Below are 26967 nucleotides of genomic sequence, written 5' to 3'. Positions count from 1 at the left end.
AGTGGTGGCTGTGGCAGGACGCCCAGAGCGCGGCAGATCACGGAGCTCGGTTTCTTCACTTCCTGAAGCTTTAACTCTCTTAGCCCAGCGACCAACGGTGCTCCTATCGACTGCACAGCTTCCATACACAGCACACAAACGTTTATGAATGTTCACCACCGTTTCTTTTTCAGCAACAAGGAATTCAATTACAGCTCGTTGCTTGTAACGAGCTGTAACAGCTCCGCTATCGGTTGGAATCATTTGAAACTCCGTACACGAACGCGGGAAACATCAAATCTCAAGCATGTAAAAGTACACTTTTCTATCTTCATTATTGGCTGAGAAAAAAAATGTGGGGCATTACTTAATGAGCGACCCTCGTACATTGCTTCAGATGACTGTTCTTAGCGTACATGAAAGCTTAATTCTTACACAGTATCGTCATAACAGCTTGGATGTATAACTCGTCTGTTGTTATCTATATAGCATAAAACGCAACATGGAACATTTTTCTAACTTGGTTTAACTGTTTATTAAACTAGCAGAGTGCCACAGTGTTATTGTGAGGATATTTGGCCAGTTCTTTCTTATCAAAGAATCCAATTTTAACTTCTAGTATCTGTTATTTATGTTTAAGACTATATTTTAACAAAACTGTGTAATATTTAAATTCATTTTAAACTGAAATAGAAAAATCACTCACACATGAGGCAATATTTGATCATCTTAAGGACAATGCTGATTAACATTATTAACAACGCTATCAGATATGTGAAAATGACCCATAATGATTCACTAGTATTTCAACTTCGCAAAAATTTTACAGTTTACGCCGGTACGTTGTCATTTTAGTTTAATTAAGTCATTTTAGACAAATTCCCATAAGTAATTATTACAAAACAATAGAATCACTGATTCTTGTATTCACCGGGACTCGAGCGCAGGACACTATCTCGTTTATAACTTCTATTCCTGTAATACTCTCGCTGAAACAATTTTAGTCATGGCATCGTTCTTGTGTCGTACTTAGTTCCCGACTTAAAAAAATCCTCGAATCCTAGAATATGATTTCGTTTTAATTAAATTGGAAAAATAAAACAATGAATTTGAAAAGAACATGTCTGTCTACTCCCCGTCACCCTTTGAAGAAAGGCACAATGCTGGTTTCATGCAAAGATTTTTGATGCCGAAGAGGAATTTCACTCAAATACACAAACTCCAATTTAACCATGAAACAAAACTGTCAGAATACCATTATCGTACGTACACAAAGCCAATCAGCGGCATCGGAGTGCAATTTGAACAGAGTGACAACTGTTAGCAGCAAAGATCAATGCCGCAAATATGTACGACCCATCTCAGTTAAAACAGCAATTTTACATGAAACTCTTATCAATGGCTTATCGTTAATGTAAAAATGCGAACAACGAATAAAACGCTCACGAAGTGACATCTGTACTATTTATATTGCCTTAAATTAGTACAAGAAGTCTTCAGGCTTCCCGACCAATTTACAATGTAATGTAAAATTACACTACTATTTAAGAAGTTCTGTTTACATGTCAGTGATAAGATCAGGTGATGTTTCATTGTCGGTTGTCTATATTTTTCCTTCTCCATTGCTGAAACGGAAAAAAATATGTATAGTTATTATTATTATTATTAACAGTAGTGGATGTAGTATCAGAAACAGTAGTAGTAAGGATAATCATTCCTTCTGGTATTTAAATTTCATCTCGTTAACACCGTATTTCTTTATAAATAATAAAAGCATTGAGCGATACATCTATGCCGAATATTTTTTTAAGATCCTGTTTAGTATCGATTTATCGATATCAAACAAAATCCCTAATTATAACCAAACGTGGAGAACTGCTCTCGAAATGATCATGTTTGTAGCACCGCATCCATCTTCACACTATATAAACCGTTAAAATCTACATTTTGAAGGGTTACAATATTCTCTGTATTCTCATCACTTGCCTTCAAGTGACTATAATCGTCCACTCGAACAGACAATTGGAAAAAACTACTTCCTCTGTGATGATGGGGTTCTAAGACAGGCGCTGTTAAGTGGCTCAGCAAGAAACAAAAGAATAGTGATATGCGGTATATAGTAGTGAACTTTCGTAAAACGGGAAGATAAATATTTAGCAAGTACTCCTACACAATTAATTTACTTTCTAACAATCAACTGAACTTCAAATGTACCAGAAAACTTTTTAAGATAACAGGTTTAACATAATTAATGATTATTTATCTCATTTGCAAGTCCATATAAATTTATTCTAAAATATGTTCTTAGATTCGTTGTTTTTATAGTAAAATAAATATCCGGTAATTGTTTTGGCCTATATATTGCAAATTCCAAACCCGTGACTGAGGATATATATATATATATATATATATATATATATATATATATATATACACATAATAAAATGACTGTCTTCTAAAAACCGGAACAGTTAAGTCAGTCTCCAACATTCGGACGGAAACGTATCTTGCATCAAGTATTTCCTTCTGAATACTAAAACAAATAAACCACAAATTATTAACATATAAATTGGCCCACTATATTTAGGTTCTTCTCAAACATGTTAAATATCATTCACCGACACTCGGTTTATCTAATGGATCAAATCATAATAATCTTACAATTAATTCAAATAAAGAGATCTATTCACAAGCGTCATGCCTGGAAGCAGATGAACCAACGGAAGTTAATTTATTGAAATGTGTCAATGGTAACAAACAGTTCCTGGTCTCAGATGGAACCATAAACACCACACACAAAAATAGCAACCAAACTCTACACATTCCGAACCAAATCTTAGGTTTTGTCTCACAACATGCTTCCTTGGTGTGTGGGATTTGAGGTTTTCACGGCGGTGAGTCTGAAGATGGCTGTCTTCTGGGTTGTAGCGCCTTATAGTCTGGTAGAAGTTTACAGACGTTTCAGAGGTCATGCTGCCTCCGTTATCAGGGTGATGAGTGTAGGCAACAAGGGGCCTCTGAAAATCCGGTAAATTTTACCAGACTACATGTTTCTACAACCCAGAAAACAGCCTTCTTCATGCATCCTTGCTTCTTAGAATATTAATATCAGTCAACCAATATAAATTATTCTGACAGAAAGCAGCAGCAATATTCTACTGATGACTTTCATTCTTCGCCATATTCATCGTGGTGTATGAAGACAGGTTCTATTAAAACTATCTACACTAGGCTACCAAGGACTGCATCACCGACCTCTTAGAAGACAGCAAGAAGGCCATCAAACGAAGTTGGTTAATGTCTCGTTTGACATTGCATCGCATTTCAATCTGACACAGCGCCGTCAAATACCTGAGAAGTTCACAGTCGCTCATCTAATCAATAATACCCCGCCTTGTTTCATTATAGTGTTCATTAGTCCCTACTCTGTTCCAGGTGCACCCAGTCCACACCCGCTCACCCTTTTAAATAAGATATAGTTTAATATTATCCTCTCATCGTGGCCTGATCTTCCAATGGTCTCGTACCTTCAGGGTTTCGAAGAAAAATGTAACCTATGCATTTATTATCATTCCCGTTCATGCTACATGCACTGCTCAACTCATCCTCATTGATTGAATAATATTTTCTTGGATATTATCCATCGTCTAGTAAATATAAAACGTAAAACGACGTTTCGGAGATGGGACTCTATCTCCGTCTTCAGGTTCCTACACAGTTGGGCCCACTAGATAGAGCTAATCCCTATATCCGGAGATAGGGATTAGCTCTATCTAGTGGGCCCAACTGTGTAGGAACCTGAAGACGGAGATAGAGTCCCATCTCCGAAACGTCGTTTTACGTTTTATATTTACTAGACGATGGATAATATCCAAGAAAATTTTTATTCAATTGACTCTTCACCATCGTCAAGAAGTTATAGATTTCATCCTCATTGGTTTAATCACGTTAATAACATCTGGTAAAGAATAAAAATTATATAACTCCTCATTATGCAGTTTTCTCCAGCCTTGTATTATGTCGCTCTTAGCTCCAGACATTCTTCTCGGCACAAATGAAATGCATGACAAAGTAAAATTTCATAAGGAATTGTGTAATTAATAATGTCTGAATATCTCCACGCGGAAGGTGTAGTTTTTTCGTCTAATAGAACGTCTATTTAATCGTACAGTACGCCAAATGCAAGCAGATTTTTTCCAGACGTCTACCTAAAGACAACTGCAGGTTTAAAATACAATTACTTTGGGAATATTTAAGTTTAAATAAAATGCTGAAAAATATTTTTCCGGCTGCGACTTCTTATTGCAAATTTCGTTATCGCTTCATTTCTTCCTATTAGACAGCAATTCCATGTAATGTAACTAAATTAAACCAATTTTTTTGAAATTACGCATGGTTTTGGAATTTAACAACAACTTAAATTTATAACCCTGACTTTTGTTTTTTGATTTTGACCGTGACTAACCTAACCAGGCGATATTATGGGCAGAATATGTTTGTTTTCTAAATTAAAATATTCGTATTTAGTTGTTATAACTTGGAAAACAGGCCCTGCTACATCACATCTGTAGCTTGAAAGCGGTAGAGTAAGTTTAAGACTGAACTCGGCCATGTGAACAAATTGCGATTCCAGTTTCTGGACTCTGCAAATAGGCGAAAGAATACAGAAGAATTTTATATTTCAGACTGTAGGCCTACATATTTAATTTCATAATATTCTGTTTAAAACATGTATGTCGCTGTAATAGAGGTCATCTTTCATACACCATAAATGAAAAATTAATACATTTCTACTGAAGATGTTACTTAATTATAAGCATGATGTCTGAGGCGCTTGTACCCCCAGCCTCTGCACTATATTAACTCGTTTTGTTATTAAATAGCTGTCTGCTTCCTGAGCGCTATAATACGAGGTGCGATCGGAAAGTTTCCAGACTGGGCGTATAAAAACCCGTACACTTATCTCAGGTATTAAATTCATCCATCACCCTCGAAGTAGTTCCCCTGGGAGTAAACACAACGATCCCAGCGCCGCTGCCAAGCCTGGAAGCATCCCTGGAAATCTTTCTTTGTCAGCCTGTCAAGCACCATCTGCGATTCTGCCGGAATCTCTTCTATCGTCTCAAATCTCCTTCCCTTTAGCTGCATTTTCATCTTTGGGAAGAGGAAGAAGTCACACGGAGCTAAATCCGGCGAATAAGGAGGGTGCGGGATGACGGCCATGGTGTTTGAGGCCAAAAACTGCCGAACTTTGAGGGCGGTGTGCGCTGGCGTTGTCATGATGCAGCAGCCAGTTGTGGTTGCGCCACTTTGACGGCCGCTTCCGTCCTTTAGAATCAGCTGACAGGTCCCATAGCCTATCCCAACAATGTCGCACAAGTCGTTGATGGTACGACGTCGATCTTCGTGAATGGCCTGCCGAATCTTCGTAACATTTTCGGGCGTTGTGCTCGTCATCATCGACAAGAGGTTCGGCCATTTTTAAAACGTGAATGCCACACAAAAGTTTGTGCACGACCAATTGCGGACTCCCCAAATGCTTGCTTTAGCATTTCATAGGTTTCCGTAGCCGTTTTGGCGAGTCTTTGGCAAGAGATTCAGGCAGAATCACAGATGGTGCTTGACAGGCTGACAAAGAAAGATTTCCAGGGATGCTTCCAGGCTTGGCAGCGGCGCTGGGATCGTTGTGTTCACTCCCAGGGGAACTACTTCGAGGGTGATGGATGAATTTAATACCTGAGATAAGTGTACGGGTTTTTATACGCGCAGTCTTGAAACTTTCCGATCGCACCTCGTATATAAGAATGATTCATTTCCAAAAGGCTTCAACCTCACTTCCACAGTTGTGTCATACTGAAGTAATTAACGTAATTCGTTGATTAGTGATTCTCCGTTGTAAAATAAATATGGAGTTTAATTACAGTTTACTTTGTAGGAGACTTCTGGAAGCCAAAATGGACAAGCTACACCTAGCACGAAAACTCAGATGAGATATGAGGTTCTTACAGCAGCTGAGCAGATGTTGATGATGGTCTTTAGAATGTAATGTTGCGTGAACGTGAAGGCACATATCAACGTTTCGAAGGAACATACTGTCTCCGTCTTCTGTGCTCTTCAGTCCTGAATTCTTATTTGTATTTACGGAGCCACGTGTTAGAAATAACAAGTAAAAAACACACAATGTGGTATTCTCTGGTCTCGTGATCTGGCAGACCTCTTCCGTGCTTATAACTGCAGCATAAAAATATAGTATAATTCACTTAGTATACCAAAGTTTCTCAAACGTCAAATCGCGAATGTTGTATACAATTTAGGGATAAGTAACAGGCGAATCGAGAGGGCGGAAATTTTGAAAAAGGAACAAAATCTTAGTACATTGTCTCATGTAGCTGTCTCACAAATCCCAATTAAATTATCAGGTGTTCTTTGCGCTTTGGCGTAAGAGAATAACACCTTATGGGCCCGTCCATGTACGTCTGTCTGTTTAATGCGTCTTTCAGCTAAGATCGTGCTGCTATCTGTCGCTATTCTGCACTTACAGGCTAGTCCAAACCTGTATTTAATTTCGTACAGTCGGTAATAACTAAACTAAATTAAATTGCTGGAGAAAACGTAGTGTAAGCCTACCGCAACAATTATGAATAAGATTAGTCCAGTGGCTTTGACACTGTTACTTTCAGATACACGGATGAACATGTATTAAGTATTTATGATTTGAGGTTTTCACAGCGGTGAGTATGAAGATGAATTCATCGCCCTGATGACGGAGGCAGTATGGCCTCGGAAAAGTTGGTTAACATCGACCAGACTACACAGCGCAACAACCCAGAAGACGGAAATATTCACGTATTAAGTATTATTTTTAACGCGCCCAACATAGTTTTGTTATCCGTGTAGAAATTTTAACTAATATCGAAAAAAAATCTTATAGTCAAGGAAACAAATGTGATAAAATGCATATGCAACCGATAAGATTCTCTGATGCAGTTCTACAACAATCATAAGAGTCACCATTGACAGTGTATCTTTGAAAGTATCAAAATTTCAGGCGAGGGCTAGCTAGAACATTTGTTTTTGACACGCTGAAAAGAACAGGTCCGAACAAAAAATTGTTCATAAATCGCTTAGGTCATCTTGAAACAAAATGGCCAACCATAAATAAGCATGACATCTTTAGTCCAACGTTTATAATTTTCAACTTATGCAGCCGATAGTGGAACACTTTTTATTGGCAGTGATTAACAAACCGACTATCTTGTGTTGTTACTTATAAAATAGGAAGTTTATAATCCAACAATAAAATGCAATATAACGGGTTACAGCGTTGGGATTGTGAGTGGTCATAAGATTGAATACTATTGAAGTCACAATTAGTGTTACTCTCAATCCAAAATAAGTAATAGAATAATGTTTTCGTTGTTCATCACATTACTAGTAGTATTACAACATTAACGGAAATTTTGTTTCGGGAAAATCTTGTTGCTTAATTAGAGAATCTGTTGGATATATCTAAGTATAGCAGCGTCAGAGCTTTGTAACTTTTAACTTTCTATTGTCATAAAAAGTTTTATATGCCTAGTTCCAATGAGTTCCAGTGTTCTTTCAGCTAGCGCTGTCAAAACTGAAAGCTATAAAAATGGTTTGTACGACCACCATATTACTGTTCTACAGATAAAAATTACACGTCTGTTGAAAGTCTAGTACAACACGTCATTTCAGTGACGCCAGCATCGCACCCAAGTCACGAGTTCATGCGTGTACCATGTTGTTACTGAGAGCATAAATTAAAAAGTTTAAGGTTTGGTGGCTTCCAGTGGTATGACGTCCATACTGAATTTCGTCAAATGGGCCAACTGCTTCAAGAATTTAAAGGGAGCACATCAAACAACGTGGCCTATTTATTTTTTCAAGAAAGAAATGTAGGCTAACAAGTGAAGCCATCGTAAATCGCAATATTTTCTTTATACATACGCCTACAGATCTGCATCACTGTTCAATAAAAAAATTCAATTTTAAAAATTAATTTATAGTTGAGAGTAGTGACAATAAAACGTTATTTGTTACGAAAGGTATAAAATATATCAAAGCACGAATGTTTTATCGCCAAAGTTTTAAACAGATCTTTTATAAACAGAAAGCAAGTACTTTCTAAAACAAGACTAGATGGCTGATGAGTAAGCTTTGGTACTTATACCATTTAAGACGATTCTTTGTTTCTGTTCTGTGTTACATTTATCAGTAATAAGTAATGTTATTGCTGTTTAATTATTACTTATTATTATTGTTTTAATTTCCGTATCTAGCAGTCCCATCTGGCTTCCATAACGTAAATGAAATAAGAAGCGAACGTAAAAATAATTTTTAAAATATCGTATGAAGACACCTTAGGTCACACCAAGGCAGTTTTTTTGTAAATTTTGTTGAAATTATAAACTCATTTCCGCTTTATCCAGTACTGAAAACTGTTTTAACGTTAACCTGGAAGAAGTGTTGGAAGCATTTCAAAAACGAACAATATATTTCGAGGTAATGGGGCTTCTACTAAAATTCCTGTACAATTCTAAACTTGCCAAGAACCAAATATTCAGATCGAAATCTCTCGACAGTTTCTTCTGTGGCTTAAAACGATGGAGACGACAGGTGGTCAGACGAATACTGGAACAAGTGACGGAAAATTAGCATCCATATCTCACCTGAATACCACGAAACACTCCGCTCCAAGGGCACTTACCATTTTCTGCATCTCCTGAATCCGCCTGAAACAAGAAACAGAGAAATATAATACTTCCTGTCGTTCACGTCTAGAAATAGACATCATACACTTTTACATCAGCACAGAGCAGACACTAAATAAATAACTCACAGGTCCCGTTAAATCAAGTTAGCACAGACTGCAATAATACTGAAATTATCCACGTGAGGAGACGCTTCACTCCAGCAGATGGCAGAGAGAGCGAAGCAAATGGAACACTTCGTTCTAGTGGCCAATTGTAAACTACATTAATATGATGGAAGTGTTCACCTAATTCAGTAAGTACTACGCGACTTCAGTAATACCTGACCGTGTGTTTGACACACAGGCATTGCTGTACGCGGCCTACATCCACCGATGAATCACCGACGGTCGACAGCCCTCTGCGCCCCAAAAACTGAATCACAGCTCGGCGATCTCGCTTGGACGGATGCTGAGTGTGATACGCCATATTTTCTAGACTGCCACACGTCACTCAGCAGTACAGCCGCACTCACGCCTTTAATGCAACCAACTACTGAGTTATCCTACGTTTATAATGGAATCGTGAAATTGCATGACACAGTACTCGCGACTAGCATGCCCCAGGCGGGTTTCTATTGAAGCTCCCTCTCATGAAAGGATATCGCATTACGTCATCACACTTCATGTCTACCCAGTAAATCTAAAATTTAAGAATTAAAAAGGTGACGTATACATGTTAGAGTATTGTACATATTTCGCATATAACTGTCTTATGTATTGTGTTCAGTTAATTAATACGCCATTTCAAGAAATGTTTAATAATTTTACCGTAATCTCGAAACCAACAAGCTATTTTAAGATGGCTATCCTCAGGGATGTTGCGTCGTACCGTGAGAACCTAATATATCACATGATAATAAAATTTGTCGGGATATAAAATGTTAGTCTCTTAAAAATAAAATTTCTCTTTCATGCATTCGTTACCCAGTCAATAAAAAAAGCCTTGTTACTACAAGAAAAGCGACATTTCTAATTAGCCGCCATTAGTCCAATATCATTCCGGACTAATGCTTTCTTTCTTCATGGTCAGTCCTCTTACACTGTTCCAGTCAATGTGTATGGACATATTTTCAGTTCAATCCATTGAGCATTCGGTAAGAACCCTTTCAAGACAGTTTGTCCCATCGCAAGGATACATACTTGTAAAACAGAGCGCAAGAAAACTATTTCCATGCTGCACAAAACTTGTTCAAAAGCTAACAGTAGCTCAGAGTTCACACGAGGCCGCCATTGGTCCCTATTCGGGACGAAATAATCTGATTCCACTCCCTTATGTCCTATTTATTTGAGGTCCATTATAATATTATCATCCAATCTACGCTTAGGTTTCTCAAGTTGTCTCTTCCGCTCAGATTTTCTGTAAAATGAGACAAAATCCAAACCGGTGAGGGGTTCAAACCCGAAATCCATGTTATTCGACACTGAACATATTAGTAGTTTTTTAATTTTTTTATTTCTTTTACTAGACATGGAGAACAGTTAGTAAAAGACGTGAGACCATGAAAGGCATAGTATGAAAGCAAACCCGAGGGAGAAAATATTATTGGCGTTGTGCCATTCAGTGTAAATGAAATGGGGAAAGGACGCATATAAAAATGCACGGATGAAAGAAGAAACCAGGAATAAGGAGAAATTCGGTGGGATATCGGGGTTGAAATGACTTACCACAAGTATGGATATAGGCATATGACCGCTACGTAAGAAGGAGGATAAATTGTGGCACATACTAGAATGCGATAGAAGAACAAAATGAAGAGATAGTATTATAAAAACGAATATTGAATTTTGATCCAATTATGGGCACACAGTTGTAACGGTAAAGTTTTGTGTTTTCTCTGCAATACAGACTGAATTATTAAATATTATTCATAGAAGCTTTAGCGTCAAATGGTTAACCATAGCAGAGATCAAGGAAACATGAACGCGGTCAGGGGACAGCATGCAGAAATTTCTGGTGTTCGTAAGCGTTGGTCTTGTGGACACTTCTGGAATAGGTTACCTGTTGCGTCGAATGGGTGGGTGATGACGTTTTTATTGACGCAGCATGAACACAGTCGTATGGACTGGTCAATAATCTTTGTAGCGTGAGACCAGAAGAGCGGGAGTCTGTGTGTGGACATCAAAGCGAGAGACGCTGAGCTAGCGTCCATCCATCTAGCCAGCCAGCCAGCCAGTCAATACGGGGCACTCGGACGAAAATTAACACTGTGCACAATTTCAGAGGCCCCACTTCACGGTCAATTAGTAACGTGCTAACTTCACGCAGAAGGGCCCTTCGTGAGAAGTTGATTATACTCAGCTCCTTAGAAATGTCTTGTATTTATGGAACTCAAAGTTTCATTATCATGTTCACAACAGACTGCGAATGAAACATTCTTGAGACAAATCAAGTTGAGATTTCAGGCCATGAAGATGATTGTCTTCTGGGGTGTTGTGCCATGTAGTTTGGTAGAAGCTTACTTATCGCCCTGATGATGGAGGCATCAAGCACCTCTAAAACATGGTAAACTTCTGCCAGACTACACGGCTTGACATTCCACACGACATTAACCTTCTGATAAATACAGTAAACTAGCGTTTTCCCTGAACGCATTTGGTTAGTGGTACATTTAGTGTGTTAAATTAGAATTAGTGGTACGCCAGCGAAAAATGGTGAGAACCCTGCAGTAAACACTCTCACACAGGCCAAAAATTCCCTAAACTGTTTCAGGCTAATTAAATCAGAGCGAAGAGGGACATTTATACATTAACAGCTGGCTCTTGGTCCGACAAGACCACGTGCAATAACGACTTATGAGACTAGCACTTCTCTGGAGATCATTTCCGACTGAATGAAAAAATGTCAGATTATCCCATAAAGTAACATAAATGCCTGATGCCTAACAAAATTTCATAAATTCGCTCATCAATAGGTAAAGTGCGTAACATTTAATATAGTAAAGGTTTTGTACAAATGTGTTTATTTGTGTTTTTATCATGATAATGAGTTTAATGAGCCTAGCTAATAAAATTAATTAGTTACAGATAACAAACGTAAAAGTTACTACAACTACATTTCACTATGTCGTTATGTTCCTATGTGACATTCTTAAATAAACACTGTAATAACGCGTAAGTATTATTGAAGTTCCTAACACCACACACCACATTTACGTAACCTACGTGCAATGTAGTTGGTGTTACTCCAACCTCAAGAGCTGTCATTGCTCAAGATTCAAAACAGAAGACTCACAGACTCACATATATGATACAATAGCCTTCAATAATATAACAAGATATTATTAAAATACAGAAAATGCAGCATAAAATTAGCTACCAGTAAACTTGAAATCTTCTAGTTAGACACACAAACCATTGCCAACTGTCCGTTGTCATTGCTGATTGAAAAGCAGCAAACGTTTGTCCAGGGTTCACGATACTAATAAGGAATGTTGAAAGTTCACAATCCATCGTTAAGTTGGTATTAATCCCCAGATAGACTTGTTTTTTAAAGCAGCGTTCTCCACAATTTGATTAGTATCTGATGACATTTTTTTATTAATGATTTCACTATTGTGATTTTAAATTGTAATCTACCTCGGAAACTGGAAGCAAATATCTTTGGATTGCAAATTCAACATCTACAGTACGGATTATCTATCTTTCATCAATTTACTAACAAACTAAAGTCCAAATAACTAAATTTTCTTCAGTTAAAATTAATGAGAAAAGAAATACAACACAGGCAACCATGATGATACAAAGAAAAAGAAATTTTCGTACGTCTCAAGTTGGCAACTGAGTGAATTGGTGTTCCCCAACACGCCCGCAATGTAAACTTTTCATCTTGTTTCCATCAAGAAACAACAAAATCCATCTATGTGGACTGTTTTGAAACAGTATCCATTATCAACATTCGCCATAGGCTACAGGCTTCGAAAGATTTCTGATACAGATAGAAAATTGTCTCGGAGCTCTGCTGATATTGCGTCGGGTACCCGTTTCGAAACAAAGAATCCAGGTCTGGTCATACTTCAGCCTCTACGATCAGACGATATCTGGGGCACACTACAGATGGGAAAAATATCAGATCATGGGCTACCATTTAAAAAAAAAATAGTCTTCTGTCACACTTTCGTAGATCAGAGGCACTCAACACATAATACATAGAACGCGGGAGAACCGATCAGTTAAAACGCATCGTTGGCTAGCTCCTTGCCAGCCAAGCGTAAATCTGAACTAGCTGGCTGGAGGTTAGCTATTGACACATTTTATCTGATCGGTTCTGCTCTGTTCCAGTGTATGGAGTAAGACTGAGCCACGAAAGTAAGACAGAAGAATTTTTATTGTTAGCTTTAATGTTAACCGGGTTAACACGGCTAACACGTCCACCCCTGAATCCGATTCACTTATTCCGGGTCTCGTTTGCGACTCCCTAACTTAATAATATCAGTAGGCATGTTGTATTCGGCCCGGGTCTTTATACAGAGTGTCCCAGGAGGAAAGGTCAATATTCTGGGAGGTCATAGTATCGGTCATTCTAAGCAAAAAAGTGTATAAATAGGATACATCATTTCAAAGCGCACAGTATTTGTTTACATACCACATATTAATTTCTTCCTCAACATGGCTAATGCATCTACAGAAATAATAATTAAATTACATAACCTATATTTGACTTTCAAATAAAGAATTAACTGCCATTAAGTTGGAAGAACATAATAATAATAAGTGCAAAGGTAATAAAGTTTTCTATGAAATAAATACCCTTGCCGTATAACAATTATATTTCTTTCATTCAACAGAAATCTTGCTTGTCTGGAAAACGGTCACCATTACAAGCGAGGTAACGATGTATCCACTGCCCATATTACTGTCCTCTACTCTACCCAAAGCCTACAGGGGAGGAAGTCGTCTTTAATGGTACTGCTGAGCCCCTCCAGGTAAATAATAATGGGAAACCGCAGAATAAATCACCACCGCTTCCATATTATTACTCACTAAGCTTTCATTAGGGGCTAGCATAATGACGATAGTCAAATTAAACTGATGTTCCAAAGAACCGAGTCTCGTCCCACTCTGTCATAGATCTCTCACCTTCTATACGTATTAATACATGATATCCTATAGGCTTTGTAAAGAGGCACTGCTGGAATGTAATACGATGATGCAAAGGATTCCAGACCTATCGGATAACAAAAAGATGATATTCTGAGAGGGTAGGAGATTACAACTGCAACGAGCTAACTGGATGAAATAATCCTCCTTTTGTAGTCAATAAATTAACCGCCATTTGTGGAACCGTGTTCACAAGAGCCTATCATTAGACTCTAAGCCAGATGAACCCAGTCCACAAACCTCAAACATGATTTCTTTAACTTCAGTTTTAATATCAACAACAGATCTGTGCCTACCCCTGAAAAGTGGTCTCCTTTCTTCAGAATTTTAGAATAAAATTTTGTACGCATTTCTCACCTCCACAATGAGTATTATATGCCTCGACCATCTAATAACTCTTGATCTAACGGTATTTAGTAAAAGGACTATTATAATATTTACTTCATATTCTAATGACTTCCTGTCTCTTATGTTCAAATATTCTCTTCAGTGCCTTGTTCTCAAACGCCCCAGGCGAGAGACCATTTTCTTCAATTATATATATACAAAGTAACTAGAAACACTACTACATTATTTTATATTTTAAGATCAATGTTATGTTAATATTATATAATACAAAACGCAATTTGATTGGGAGGAACCGCAATTAACTTCACAATACTTCAATTAATGTTTATATAAGACAACTCATTCGTAGCCAGATTCACAGACGTTTCGCAAGCATAATTAATGGTGGAGGAGATTTAAATAGAGCGAAGGCAATCTGCCAGTTTTAAGTTAGGCTGCACTATGCCAAAGTTCCTCCTTGATAGTTGCAAAAGCCTTGTCCTGAATCCTTTAGCAGCAGGACAAATCCGTGGATCAGAACTCGGCATGTTTCCCTGTGATAAAATGTAGACTCTTGAAGGAGAAAACATTTTCAAAATTCTGGTAACATAACCGACGTTGATTGAGATTTCCATTGAGGGTGTTTTTTGTTCACCTAAACATCCCCAGTGGAAAGTTTAGTGCGTCTTTAAAGATATCAGAAATACACAATGACAACCCTCATCCCCCGTGCTATTAGATTTTGGCCAGCCAATAGGAGAGTGGTTGCTTGAACTACCTGTTCAGTCAAGAAGTGGAGTTAAGTTTCAATCTCCTTGACCAATTAGAACTTGTCAATTTTAACATGTCTTGTTTACGCGTCATCTTGGAAGAGAAAAGTTTCCTGGCGTCGGTGACGCTACAGACTTTCAGGTTAGATTCTGACCACATCGGACACAACTTTCATGTCGCTCCGCAGACAAAATTTCCACAACAAGAATTAAAAATCCAGTTTACAAATTACGTATTAAACAGCTCAAACAAGTAACGCGAACTGGTGAATCCGCGTATAATTAAATATGTTTTACGCCAGTCGCCAGACTTACATAACAGATTGTATTATGAATTGTGAAAGCAGTTTGTTAAGTCTTGAACTGATACATTATTAACAATAATAACAAGGATCATCACATTTTATACTCTACGGACCGCAAATCCGTATCTCCTGAGATGATATGAACCCGACTGCTCGCTAGCCAGACCGAATCCATAATAATCCTCTTCCACCATCTACACTTCAACCGGTAATGAAGGTATTTTGATAGTAACAGTAATAAGTACCGGCAAAATATATTTAATACTCATATTGGACGTTGATATATCACACAAACAGCTAATGGGGCCCTTAGCCAGTCCAAACGTGTTCGTGACAGCGAACCGGAAAATGTTTTCTCCTGCGGGAATCGAACACCGTTCGTCCGACCAGCAGACAGTCGCTTTACTGACGGAACTATTGCAGTTCAAAGATCTTTGCCACTGTGGATCCATAGTAGTAGCACGTGATGATGCTAGAGGTTGGTTCGCTTTACAGAGCCACTGTCTTTTTCAGGAATGTTGCACGTACAGCACGTGACATTCATAATGCAAGAAGCTATTTACAAAACATCCTTATATGCTGTAGTGTGTCTTGTGTTCATGTCTCAACCTGCTCGTTCCATTTAATACATGCCACGCTTGTTCACCCATAGTGATTGATGACCGATATAACTCGATTCTTTATGTGGGAAGACTTGAAGAGAAAGCTTTTAGCTTCTTTTCTCGACACTGCGCATAAAGAGTTCTTTCGCTTTATTAATTCAGGATAATGATTTATTATTGATGATGAAATCAAGAAACATGTAATGGTGGGGCCTGTTGCAAGCATGGCGGAATATTGTAAATGACTACACAGTCTTATTCGTTAAACATGAACAGAGTTATACGGGCGGATGGAGGTTAATAATAACATGGATCTTAAACAGACGATGTGAGGATAAGGACTGACTATAACTTGCTCAAGAGAGGATCCTTAGACACGGTTATGAGCCTAAACAGTTTCATTAAGAATGGGGCAACTAAGCGCTACCATCTCAAGGATTTTTCCATGAAGTTAAATGGTTAGAATAATTTCTTATTCAAAACACAAAAGCAATGCTTCAACATTCGTAAACATATCGCCAGTGCTAAAACATGTCACTAGCGTATCGACATTTCTCAGGGTCGGATAAAACAAAGTGTTTTGAAGCACCCTGTACAATTATAAGCCATATCCTACCGCAATTTCATCCCATTTTATGTCAGCTCAAAACACTCCAGAAGCAGTCACACGAACGTAATTAAAAATCTAAAATAACATTTGTTTCATTTACGAAAGCCACAACTGCTTGGCAACTGAAATGCGTGTGTTTAATATTATGACGTAATTACAGGAAAACTGGCGTTAAGAATTCTAGAGCTACGAAATATTAGATGCAAAGTTGATGGGATATCAACTCACTGATCAATGTATCGTACCAGCAAAACTACTGGTCACGGGTACCTGCGGTTTCTCCGTAGATATTCAATTATTGGAATTGTTTCGTCACGCGCACGAAAACGGATGTCGTTTTTGCACGATGGTGTTCCAATACATTAGTCTGGCTAAACGGGAGTGGTTAGCGGAGTATTACCCGGGACGTTGGATAGGTCGTGGTCCCGAGGCGCCTGTGTCGTGGTCACCACGGTCACCAGACTTTATTCTGGTTGGCTTTTACTTGTGCAGTTCCATGAAAAATGCTGTTTACGACGAGATAGTGACACCAGAGGGAAATTTGGGGAACATGTACAGTTTGTAGTAAACAAAATTCGTACGATACCTGGGGTTTTCGAAGATTTGTATCAATAGAAATATTCTGTATATGTGGGCCTAAAATATAAAGGTAAAAGTTACAAAGTTGTCAGAGTTCTTAATTAAGAATCACGTTATGACGCCGTATGGGGAGTATAAATATTTCTCCACACAATTTAACCTCACAAGATGTAATGATGTAGGCCATCAAGTCTTTTAGAAATGTACCAATGTATAAATACGGAACGCCACTGTTGAATAACACCATTGCTTCTTATTCTGGAGGCAGGCGGCTAAAGGGAACGAGGTTTCTTCCAGCTTTCCAAAATCTGGGACAGTGAGTAAAAATAAACCATGATTGGCTGACCGCCTCCCTTCACATCATTCCCAATTAAGCAGTCTTACTCATATTTACTATTGACGTTGTACAATATACAATACATATAGTTGAGAAAGCGCCGTTAAATAAACTCAGAAAGACAATACTTTTTACTCAAAGCATCCTACAACATGTACAGACGAGGTCACAAAACCATTCAGTTGTACGGAACAAGACACACTTTTCAGTCAGCTACCCGATGCGCAAGCAGTGCGGATCGGGCAGGTGAGGAATAAGAGGCTTTGGTTGGAAAGCCTCCGCAGACCCGTGCGTAGATGTAAGATAATATTAAAATGGGTCTTAGTAAAATAGGGTTGTAGATTCTGTCCTGAGAAGCTAGTAGCCAAGAAATTCCACGTATTTTAAGGAAACATAATGTTAATTACCATATCTACAAGAACTCGCTAACAGTCAGATTAATCCAGTCCACACTGTGCTCCATGGAGTTAGTCAGTTGAATTCTACGTCAAACAAGCGAACTTCGCTGCAGTGTTAGCAGACCAGCTCGATAACTATGAGGTACAGGGTTGAAATCTCGGCCCGCGGACTGAGGTTTCCATGGTAACCCTGAATTTTTCTGGGAAAATTCCGGGGCAGTGCCTTGAACTAAGCCACAATATTTCCTTTCTACATCAATTCCAGTTCATTATTCATTAATCATCCTATTATTAGTTTCTATATAGTCTGAGCTACTACCAGCGTCGTTAAAAAAAACCATAAATAAATATATTTTAAATCTACCGCATGCAAAACTGACTTAATTGTGGACTTAAATACAATTTCATGCTTTGTTTGTAAAAATCTTTATATGATTTATCTCCATAGCAAATTTCACATGGAACTATGGCATTACGTACCGATGTCAAACCCAAAAGAATTCGCACGACCTCCATGGTGTTGTTTTACAGTTAATCTTGGGCTGTCTGATAGCAGACGGGTGCCCTGAGGCATCCGGTAATGAGTGGAGTCTCATTGGCAGTAGCTTCAGGGCTGGGCGGGTCCGAACGCAGTGATGAAAATGAAACTGCTGAACTAATCAGTCACAAAACGAGTTATGTTTCGTCCCAATTTCGCAACGAAAATGAGATGCAGTAAGAAACGACGATAAATTCCAATATTATCCTGGGATCTCATCGTGTCCGAATGTTACTATTTTCCGGGAAAAGAGTTTCCTCCATGTTAAACATCTATAAAACTGTGGCAAACATAACATTGTAATCTTGGAGCATCAAACACATTTATTAATAACGTAAGGATACACGATCTCTCGTAGTTTGAGAATTTTATTATATTTTACTTAAATCACTGACCAACACTCAATTGTATTCTTATATGAAATTTAAGAGAGACACGTTTACAATTTTTGGTGTGAAAAATAAAAAAAGTCTAAAATTCTGATTACACTGTTATTTGCTCTCAAATCCATTATATTTCGAATACGTGCTTAGGCTTTACCATTGCTGGCGGCTAAAATCGCATCTATGTTACCATTTCTTTTGTCACTTTTCCATATTTTTATTTTTAAGAGAAAATAGTTTAATTTATTTGTACCGTCACACAATTTCCCGTCTATATCTTGCTACACTTCGCTTTTGTCAGCAGCTTATTCTACAAGCAGACAGAGAGTCGAAAATCCTCCTACAAAGCGAGTTTTGGACCCTGGGAACTGCCTGGTAAAATTACCTCATAGCCGGTTAACGTTAGTAACCAGTCTTCATAAAACAGCTTTGTACTACATCAGTTCTGAAAATAGTTTCATACAATGAGATAAACTCACTATTATTCGGTGTAAAATCGAGATAAGCGAAACAAATTACATCAGTAACATTTCTGTTATGACTATCAAATAGTGCAATTATGTCAGATGTATCAAAACATAAAATAAACTACGTGTCCACATCCTTTGATTTTAAAACTAAAACCAAGCCTCAGTGGTAACTGCCATGTCATTATTCAAAACATCAAAAAGACGGAGTTTGTCCAGGTCGGTTCAAACAGCACTTGATTGGCCTCTGCACTCAGAAATCTAAACTTGTCATTCTAATTAATTTCACGCAGCCGCAAAATTGTTAAGGTAGAATAAAAAGTTTTACTTGGTTTAATGTTGCACGAATTTTGTTCTGTCTGCAGACGTGAAAACAAAAGAATGAGGAAATATGGTGAAGTGTTATTTTTGTAAATACCGGCAGTTAACGTGTTTCTTATGGCTTATAATTTCGATCGATATTTGGTAACCCTTGAAGCATATAATAACCTAATAATCGTGACTGATGAGTATTTTCGTCATCCTTACTTCCTGCAGACTTACAAATATGCAACAATTGGCATTCTATTTTGTATGTATGGACTTACAAAATTTGTTTTTCGTTGTAAGTGTGTTAAAGCAGAAGGTGGCTATGAAGAAAAACAATGTACCTTTTTGAAAGTAAACTCTAAACTTTGTAAATAATTCCCTTTCATTGAAGGATGCCTTCCCATTCATGTTATATATAACAGTAGGCATTAATTTCCATCCCATCCTCTTATGGTGTGAAAAACAAGTATCGAGACATGAAAAAGTGAGATTTAGATAGAAATTTATCTGGAAAAGATTTCAAATTCATTATGCTTCGACTTCAAACCATAATACAAACAGCTAATATGCGTCATAAACTGAAAACTAGATATTACAAAGACCTTAAGAAAATAGATCACTTGGGAGATAGGCGCAGAATCAGAGAGAAATATTCAAATAAATTTTAAATAAACATGCTCAGGGCTGGAGTATTCTAGCCCAGGGTAGAGACCTGTGGTGGGCTTTTGTGAACACGGTAACAAATCTTCAGATTCCATGAGAAGCGGTGGATTTCTTCACCAACTGAGAGACTCTCAACTCCATGAAGTTAGTTCATGGGTTTGGCAATTCACAACCCGTGTCAGCTGCGGAGACTGTGACTACCAAATGAGAAGTAAGGATGTTCATTAACAATGGCGGTGACCGGAAGCAAATACCTGCGGCATACAGGCAGGCGTTAACATAAACCTGCTCCTTAGTGACTAGAGAAGTGGTTTACGATGGGCCTACACATATTTGGCAGCATTTCTACAAAGAATCAACAGAAATATTAATTTATGTTAAAAATAAACCAACATTGGACGAAATCTGCGGCTATTTATTGAATTTATTATTTATTATCTAGTATTACTATTTTTTGTCAATTATTAGTCCTGTGAATCTTTATCCTACAATTCTGTAACAGATTTTGATTGAGCGATTGATCGATTGATTATTCGGTAATTCCACTCGCGAAACACGCCAGTGTCGAAAAAATGAAAAGTGAATAATAAGAACCTCGTTTCCAGGAAATACTGAGAACTACTGTATTTCCGAACAGTTACTATTACTGGTGGTGTCACAACAATGACTATAAAGGTACCTCACCCCACTTCTTGCTGCAAACGAATTCGATGGACTCCGTTTGCTGACAAGAGTCTGCCATCAACAGTAAATATCAACATTTGTGTACACAAAGTTCTGTATCGCTCAGTTGTTACACAAACGCTTCTGAGTGTACTGTCCTTTGTTGGAAAGAATTTCCTTTAAAAAATATAACAAGTAGTGCCTCTAAAAATGGACATATTTTATAAGAAAACGAGACAGTGAAAAAATTATTTAAAAGTAGGTGTACTCTTATTACAAATTTAAGTCCTCCATTCTAGTGTGCAGAAAAAAAATTAATACACAAGTCGCGAGCGGCAAAAAGCTGAGAATCACAGATGTAACATAAAGGGCCAATTTTAAACTTGAAATGAAAGGCCAAAGTCTGGATTTCTAAAGGCAGCAAATTATGCATATGAAGTCGGAGGATTGAGAAGAGTTTAAATCTTGATTCCAAGGCTTAATGAAATACGAGACACGCTTTTGTAAATTTGCATTTCCCTTCGACAGTGTTCTCACAGTGTCTGACTACAGATTAGACAACCTGGGTTCGAACCAGACAGATGCAAAGTATTCGTTTTCTAGCCTCTGCGTTTAGACCGACGGTGAAGCCCATCCAGCCTCCTATCCAATGGGTACTGGGGTCCTTTCTCCGGGAGTAAAGAGAGGCCGGGCGTGACGCTGTCCACTCACCCCCATCTAGTGCCAAGGTCAAGAATGAGTACGAGTTATACCGGCTCTCCCCACAAACGCCCCCACGGCGTGTAGCTGGACAGCTTTACTTCATTTTAAATTATAATCTAAGGAGCATGCACACTTACGAATGCAACAATTCAAGGAATGAAGAAATGGAAACAGGAATTTGCTTGCTGGTGAGAAAAAGCTAGTGGCAGATTGACTAGTCTGAAATTGTCCTACATGCTAATGAATTTAATTAATTCGACCTAAACTAAATGAGCATTTAACTACGAGCAATTAATCTGGAATTTATGCTATCGGTTACGTAAACTTTACGTTGACCTGCGCCCACTGAAAAGGCTATAAACCCATCGCCAGCAGGTTCCGAAACAACACACTGGCGCTAGCGACGTGACGCATATCGTTTGTCAGTTTTCGAATAATGGCGGCACAGATGACGCAAGCTCTTCAGTTCTCCTTTTATATGTTTTCTACCTAGGCATATCAAGATAGTTCGATACTCGCATTAAAGTTGTACGATAACTGAAATCCAAGAACCTTCAACAGCTCCGTTTCTCAGCATTTCCATGACAAAGTTTCACTAAAACTACGGAAGTGGTTGAAATGCGACGAAGTCCTGAAATTATTATTTTCCTTTGTGTCTTAATTACAGAAGTTACGCTTTATGTCCAAACTATCTTGCGTGTTCTTTATGCTTTGTGCATAATAAGAAGCTATGGACTACCTGTAGTCTATGTCCATTAGTAGGCCTATAGCCTTTTCGTCCAATCAAATTTCCATTAATATTGTATAGGAAAACTACACTACGAAATGGGTAATTATAATTTTAGTCCGTGTCAGTCCTATATAAAACCAGCTTATATAAGCGTAAAATCGAGAATTTCTCAAAAACCACTACTCTAAAAATATGGATATGTGGCAAGAAAAATGCATGTCTGCTAAGTCTGAAATTTTATCAGATATAGTTATATTTTTCGACATTATTTATATAGAATTGCGGAGTACATGGACAAAAATAACGAACGATTACAGTCACTATACAAATGCTTAATTACGTGTTAATACAAAATATTTATGACTAATCAAGGCGGCATCTAAGCTCTTGATTATTTTCACGTGGGATAAATTCATATTAAAACCAGCAGAGGTCGCCACAATGCAAAAAATAGGAATTTTTTTTGGAATCTGTTCACTCCGTTATTAATTTTGCTTTATATATAAAACATGCACTGAAACAGAATCGGAAGTCTGAAACTTAATTGCCTAAGTCGGCTTATACTTACCCAGTTGATTATTAGATGAAATCATACTAACATACAGCCATAATACATTTATGGTTAATAATAAATTTAGCAATGTTTGAACTCTATAAAAACTGTAAAAATGACATTTACGTTCATGGTTCTCCATGAAATGAAGAGTTTTAAACAAATGTTAACAAAACTTGTCTCTAAGAATTGTAAGAGTTGCATATTCCACAGCTGTTGTTGACTATTAAAAATATTTGGCCAGTGTTTCTTTTACGCTGTCACCGGCTCTTCGCCGTAAACGAAAACAGACGACAGTCGTCACCCACCTGTTTCAGTAAAACCGGTAAGTTCCCTCAGCGCCCGGTTCACACTATGACGGCAAAGGAAGTACAACCCCAAAAGTCCAAAATACCGAAACTAGATGGGTGTGGCTGATTACATTCACGTTACGGTTGCTTTGTCCCCGGTTGTTGAATTCACTTCTCATCAACACCAGATTTATAAAATGAAAAATAAATAAAACAAAACACGCAATGTCACAGTGCGCCTGAATTCGATGTACTGGCCACAGCCTAGTTTCCAAGCGAGTCCTGAGCCTGGACAGTTTCAGAATAATCGCTGTGCGACTGTTTTTACAAAACGATGTTTAAGCAGCACGCCACTAAGACGTACGATGGAGTGCCAGCTGTACGCATTCCTATCCTCGGCATTACATGGATGTGAGTGATCAGCTTCACGCTTCGGCTACTTTAACCCCAAGGAAACAGCCCACGTTATCCAGTGGACAGGAGTCTGGATGGTCCCCAGAACCGAAGTATACGTAGTGGCGAAAATAAAGTTTTATCCTACAATAACGTACGTACATACAGTCTCAAATACTTGTGAGAAACCAATAATGAAAAGCTAATTTCTCGTACTGCACAAACATTCATAAATGGTCGTCATTCAGGGCAGTGATATTTGTGGCAGAACAAGTAACGATATACTTTGGTCTCCCCTTCCAACGAATTTATCATCAATGCTTCACCAGCACCTGTAATTCATTACACTGATCATCAGGACCTAGTTCATAGGCCGATTTGAGACCGGAGCCTCGCCCGTCTGCTGTCGTAATTATGACGAGTTCTACACGCCAACCTAGTTATAAATACTGATTCCCTGAACATCCATTTATGTACTCAAATTACATTTAGTCTAACGCTATGGAGCAGAGTTGTTTAAGCTAATATTCATCTGGGATACTGGGAACGACCTGTTCTTCAAGTGCCTGAGCACTGCGGGACCCAACTTTTCGTTGGCTTGATCTATAGACATTTTGATAGGACTCCTTGGACGAGAGATCGGTCAGTCGCCTCTATCTGTACACAGGACAACACAGAAAAACGCGAACAAACATTCGTGGCTTGAGTGGGATTCGAACCCATGGTCCCAGCGACCGCGCGGCCACTGCAGACCCCTAATATTCATCTAGCTAGTTTACAAGTCTCTCCCAATGGATAATATAATGAAGCAGACGAATCTAGGACACTGTATGTCCCTAAGACCCTCCTCAATATTAACCTTCCACCGACGTCTATGTCTCCTAGGAGGTTTCTTCTCTTCAGGGTTTTCAACAAAATTTCATATGCTTTTCTTATCTTCCACGATTCTCCCATTTCATCCTTCGTAATCTAAACACCACGTAATTAATAAAGAAAGACACGTTTCTGTGATCAATAAATAAAGATTTACAGCCCTATAATATTAGTTATGTGATGTAGCTTTCCTCTGGCAGCCCACTTGTTACTACGTCATCAGTTCGAATTTCGACTCTTCTCCATCTAACTCAACAGAGTACTGCAGCCGCCTGCATTTCGAACCTGTAGATCGATAGTGAAAAGATTGCTCTGGTATAGCACTCACTACTCTTATATTACATTCAGACTGGCAACCACGAATTTTTATTACTTTCACTGGTCCTATCGGTAATTCGAAGGCTGTCATTTCAAAGCCGACGACAGTAAAAATAAAATTATATTCCTCATCAATTTTTCTATTGCAATAAACGTAAACGCACATTATAATTCCTTAAAACCAATTCCTCGCAGAATTAACTGGATAACTTAGTGAACAGATGAGCTATTTAATATTAACAAGAGATGTGTTCCGTTCGTATATACAGTGGTTTCCGGTTAATTGGGACACATCGGGGCTAGAACACTTTGGCTCAATTAAGCGAAAGTCCACGTAAAGAGTTAAAAAGGTTTATTCTTTAAGATTTGTCCCGAATAACCGATGGCCCAATTAACCGGAATCTACTGTATATAAATACAGGATGATTCAAAAAGGACTTTACAACTTTGAAAGTGTATAGAAATTTATTCAGAAGGCTTACAGAATCGGTTTAGGTGTCATTTTGTAGCAAAACAAATCAAGTTTTACCTCAAATAGTCATTTTGGTTTGATGTGATTGCCATTGGTGATAATGCAGACATCCCACCTGAAATCAATTTCTTGCCAAACACGATCCAGCATATCCGGTGTCACTTCTGCAACTGCGGCGGTGATTCGAGCTTTGAGCTCAGTCAGATTGGCGGGTAAGGGTGGAACATACACACGATCTTTAATGAAACCCCATAAGAAAAAATCGAGAGGTGTCAAATCTGGAGAACGAGGTGGCCATGCTATCGACCCTGTTCGACGAATCCACCGACCTGGGAAACGTTTATTGAGGAAATCCCGGACTTCTGTGAGATAGTGAGGTGGTGCGCCGTCTTGCTTGAAGTGAATGCGTCCTTTTTGGTCATCTTCGTCTAACTGTGGTATGAGAAAATTTTCGAGCCATTTTTAAATGCACTGCCGCTTGCGCTCGCGGTGACGGAATTCGGTACTACAGCACAACGTGAGTCAAACTTGATTTGTTTTGCTACAAAATGACACCTCAACCGATTCTGTAAACCTTCTGAATAACTTTCTATACACTTTCAAATTTGTAAAGTCCTTTTTGAATGACCTGGTATATCAGTAGCGAAAGGATGGCTACCGATAATCCATCTACGTATCATAAACGTACGTGACTTGTAACATTGGTACAATAGCACCATCTGTAGGACATCACAGAAAGCATTGTCTTAAAAATACCTTTGCATTTGGCCTGTCAAGATATTTCCAAGGCGGTGTTTTGTGTTCTAACACCTCTAAGAAATACGATCGATGTCGTCCACTGTGAACCGACTACCAGTATTGATTTTTAACCGAGTGTTGCCTTCCTGATGCTGTTCTGACAATGCGTTATTTTGTCTAATCCAATCTTGAAACGAAATAATTCTGCGAGATTATAATAAAGTAAAGACGGTCCTAGAATATCAGCTACGCTGATAGATGTCTTACGTATGCATAAAATTGTCTTCTTGACAGTGCATTTCGTCTATGCGCGTATTTACAACGCCGTGTGCGACTAATCATATATTTATTTATAATAATAATTGGTACACTTGTTTCTTAAGAACTGTAGTTTACAAACGTTGAAATATCGAGGACTTTAATTTTTTGAGCACAGGTGGGACGTAATTATTAGCGGAATGTAAATCATATGCAAGATTTTATGGAGACATGTGCAACTAAAACCTGCACGAACATCAGGCTCAATGGAATCGTTATAATAACAATTTAAACTGTATATAATTAAAGCAATCTTAATTGCTTATATAAATGAAGATAAAATTTGGCCAAGAAAACGTCGGTTAACAACGAGGAAATACATATAAACCTAGGAGTAAAACAAGGATGTCCTATGCCCCCAAAATTGTTCAATATAATCATTGACGGAGTCATGTAATAAAATGGTTTAATTAAAATTTTAAAACAGGCAATATAGTTTTAAATACAATTTTATTTGCAGACGATCTGGATATTTTTCGTGAATCAGAAGCCGGTATTCAATGAGCAGTTAATATACTTGAAAATACAGCAAATGGCTTCAATATGAAAATCTTAATCACGAAATCAAAAACCATGGCATTTCAGGGGAAAAAGCCACGTGAGATGTTAAACAGTGATAGATAATAAAATAACAGAACAGGTATCAAACTATAAATATTTAGGTTTCAATATATCATACTGTCTGAAAGAAGATATAGAACTTAAATTAAATAAATTTTAGAGAATATCATCATTTCCGGGCCCTTTATTTACTGGCGCTAGTGTAGCTTCCACCTC

General features: G+C 38.0%; 1 protein-coding gene across 6 annotated transcripts in view; it reads right to left on the bottom strand.

Annotated features, from left to right (window-relative positions):
* Positions 1-26967, bottom strand: part of LOC110837857 (uncharacterized) — a 64273-nt gene that overhangs the window by 20890 nt on the left and 16416 nt on the right. For 5 of the 6 annotated variants that reach the window (XR_015532689.1, XR_015532690.1, XR_015532691.1 and 2 more), the window contains exons 2-3: positions 8711-8735; positions 1542-1604 (exon numbers count right to left, since the gene is read on the bottom strand). Coding sequence is in view for 3 of the 6 variants with exons in the window: in XM_087340815.1 (XP_087196941.1) it covers positions 1542-1604; positions 8711-8735 (88 nt within the window). In the remaining 3 variants the exon portion in view is untranslated. The remainder of the gene's footprint in view (positions 1-1541; positions 1605-8710; positions 8736-26967) is intronic. The other variant, XM_022080469.2, reaches the window with a different exon arrangement.

The sequence above is a fragment of the Zootermopsis nevadensis genome, unplaced genomic scaffold, assembly GCF_977971745.1.
Source record: "Zootermopsis nevadensis isolate Lab colony 2312 unplaced genomic scaffold, Znev_1.0 Znev_ptg000061l, whole genome shotgun sequence".
NCBI classification, from domain to species: domain Eukaryota; kingdom Metazoa; phylum Arthropoda; class Insecta; order Blattodea; family Termopsidae; genus Zootermopsis; species Zootermopsis nevadensis.
This window is presented reverse-complemented; position numbering and strand designations above follow the sequence as displayed.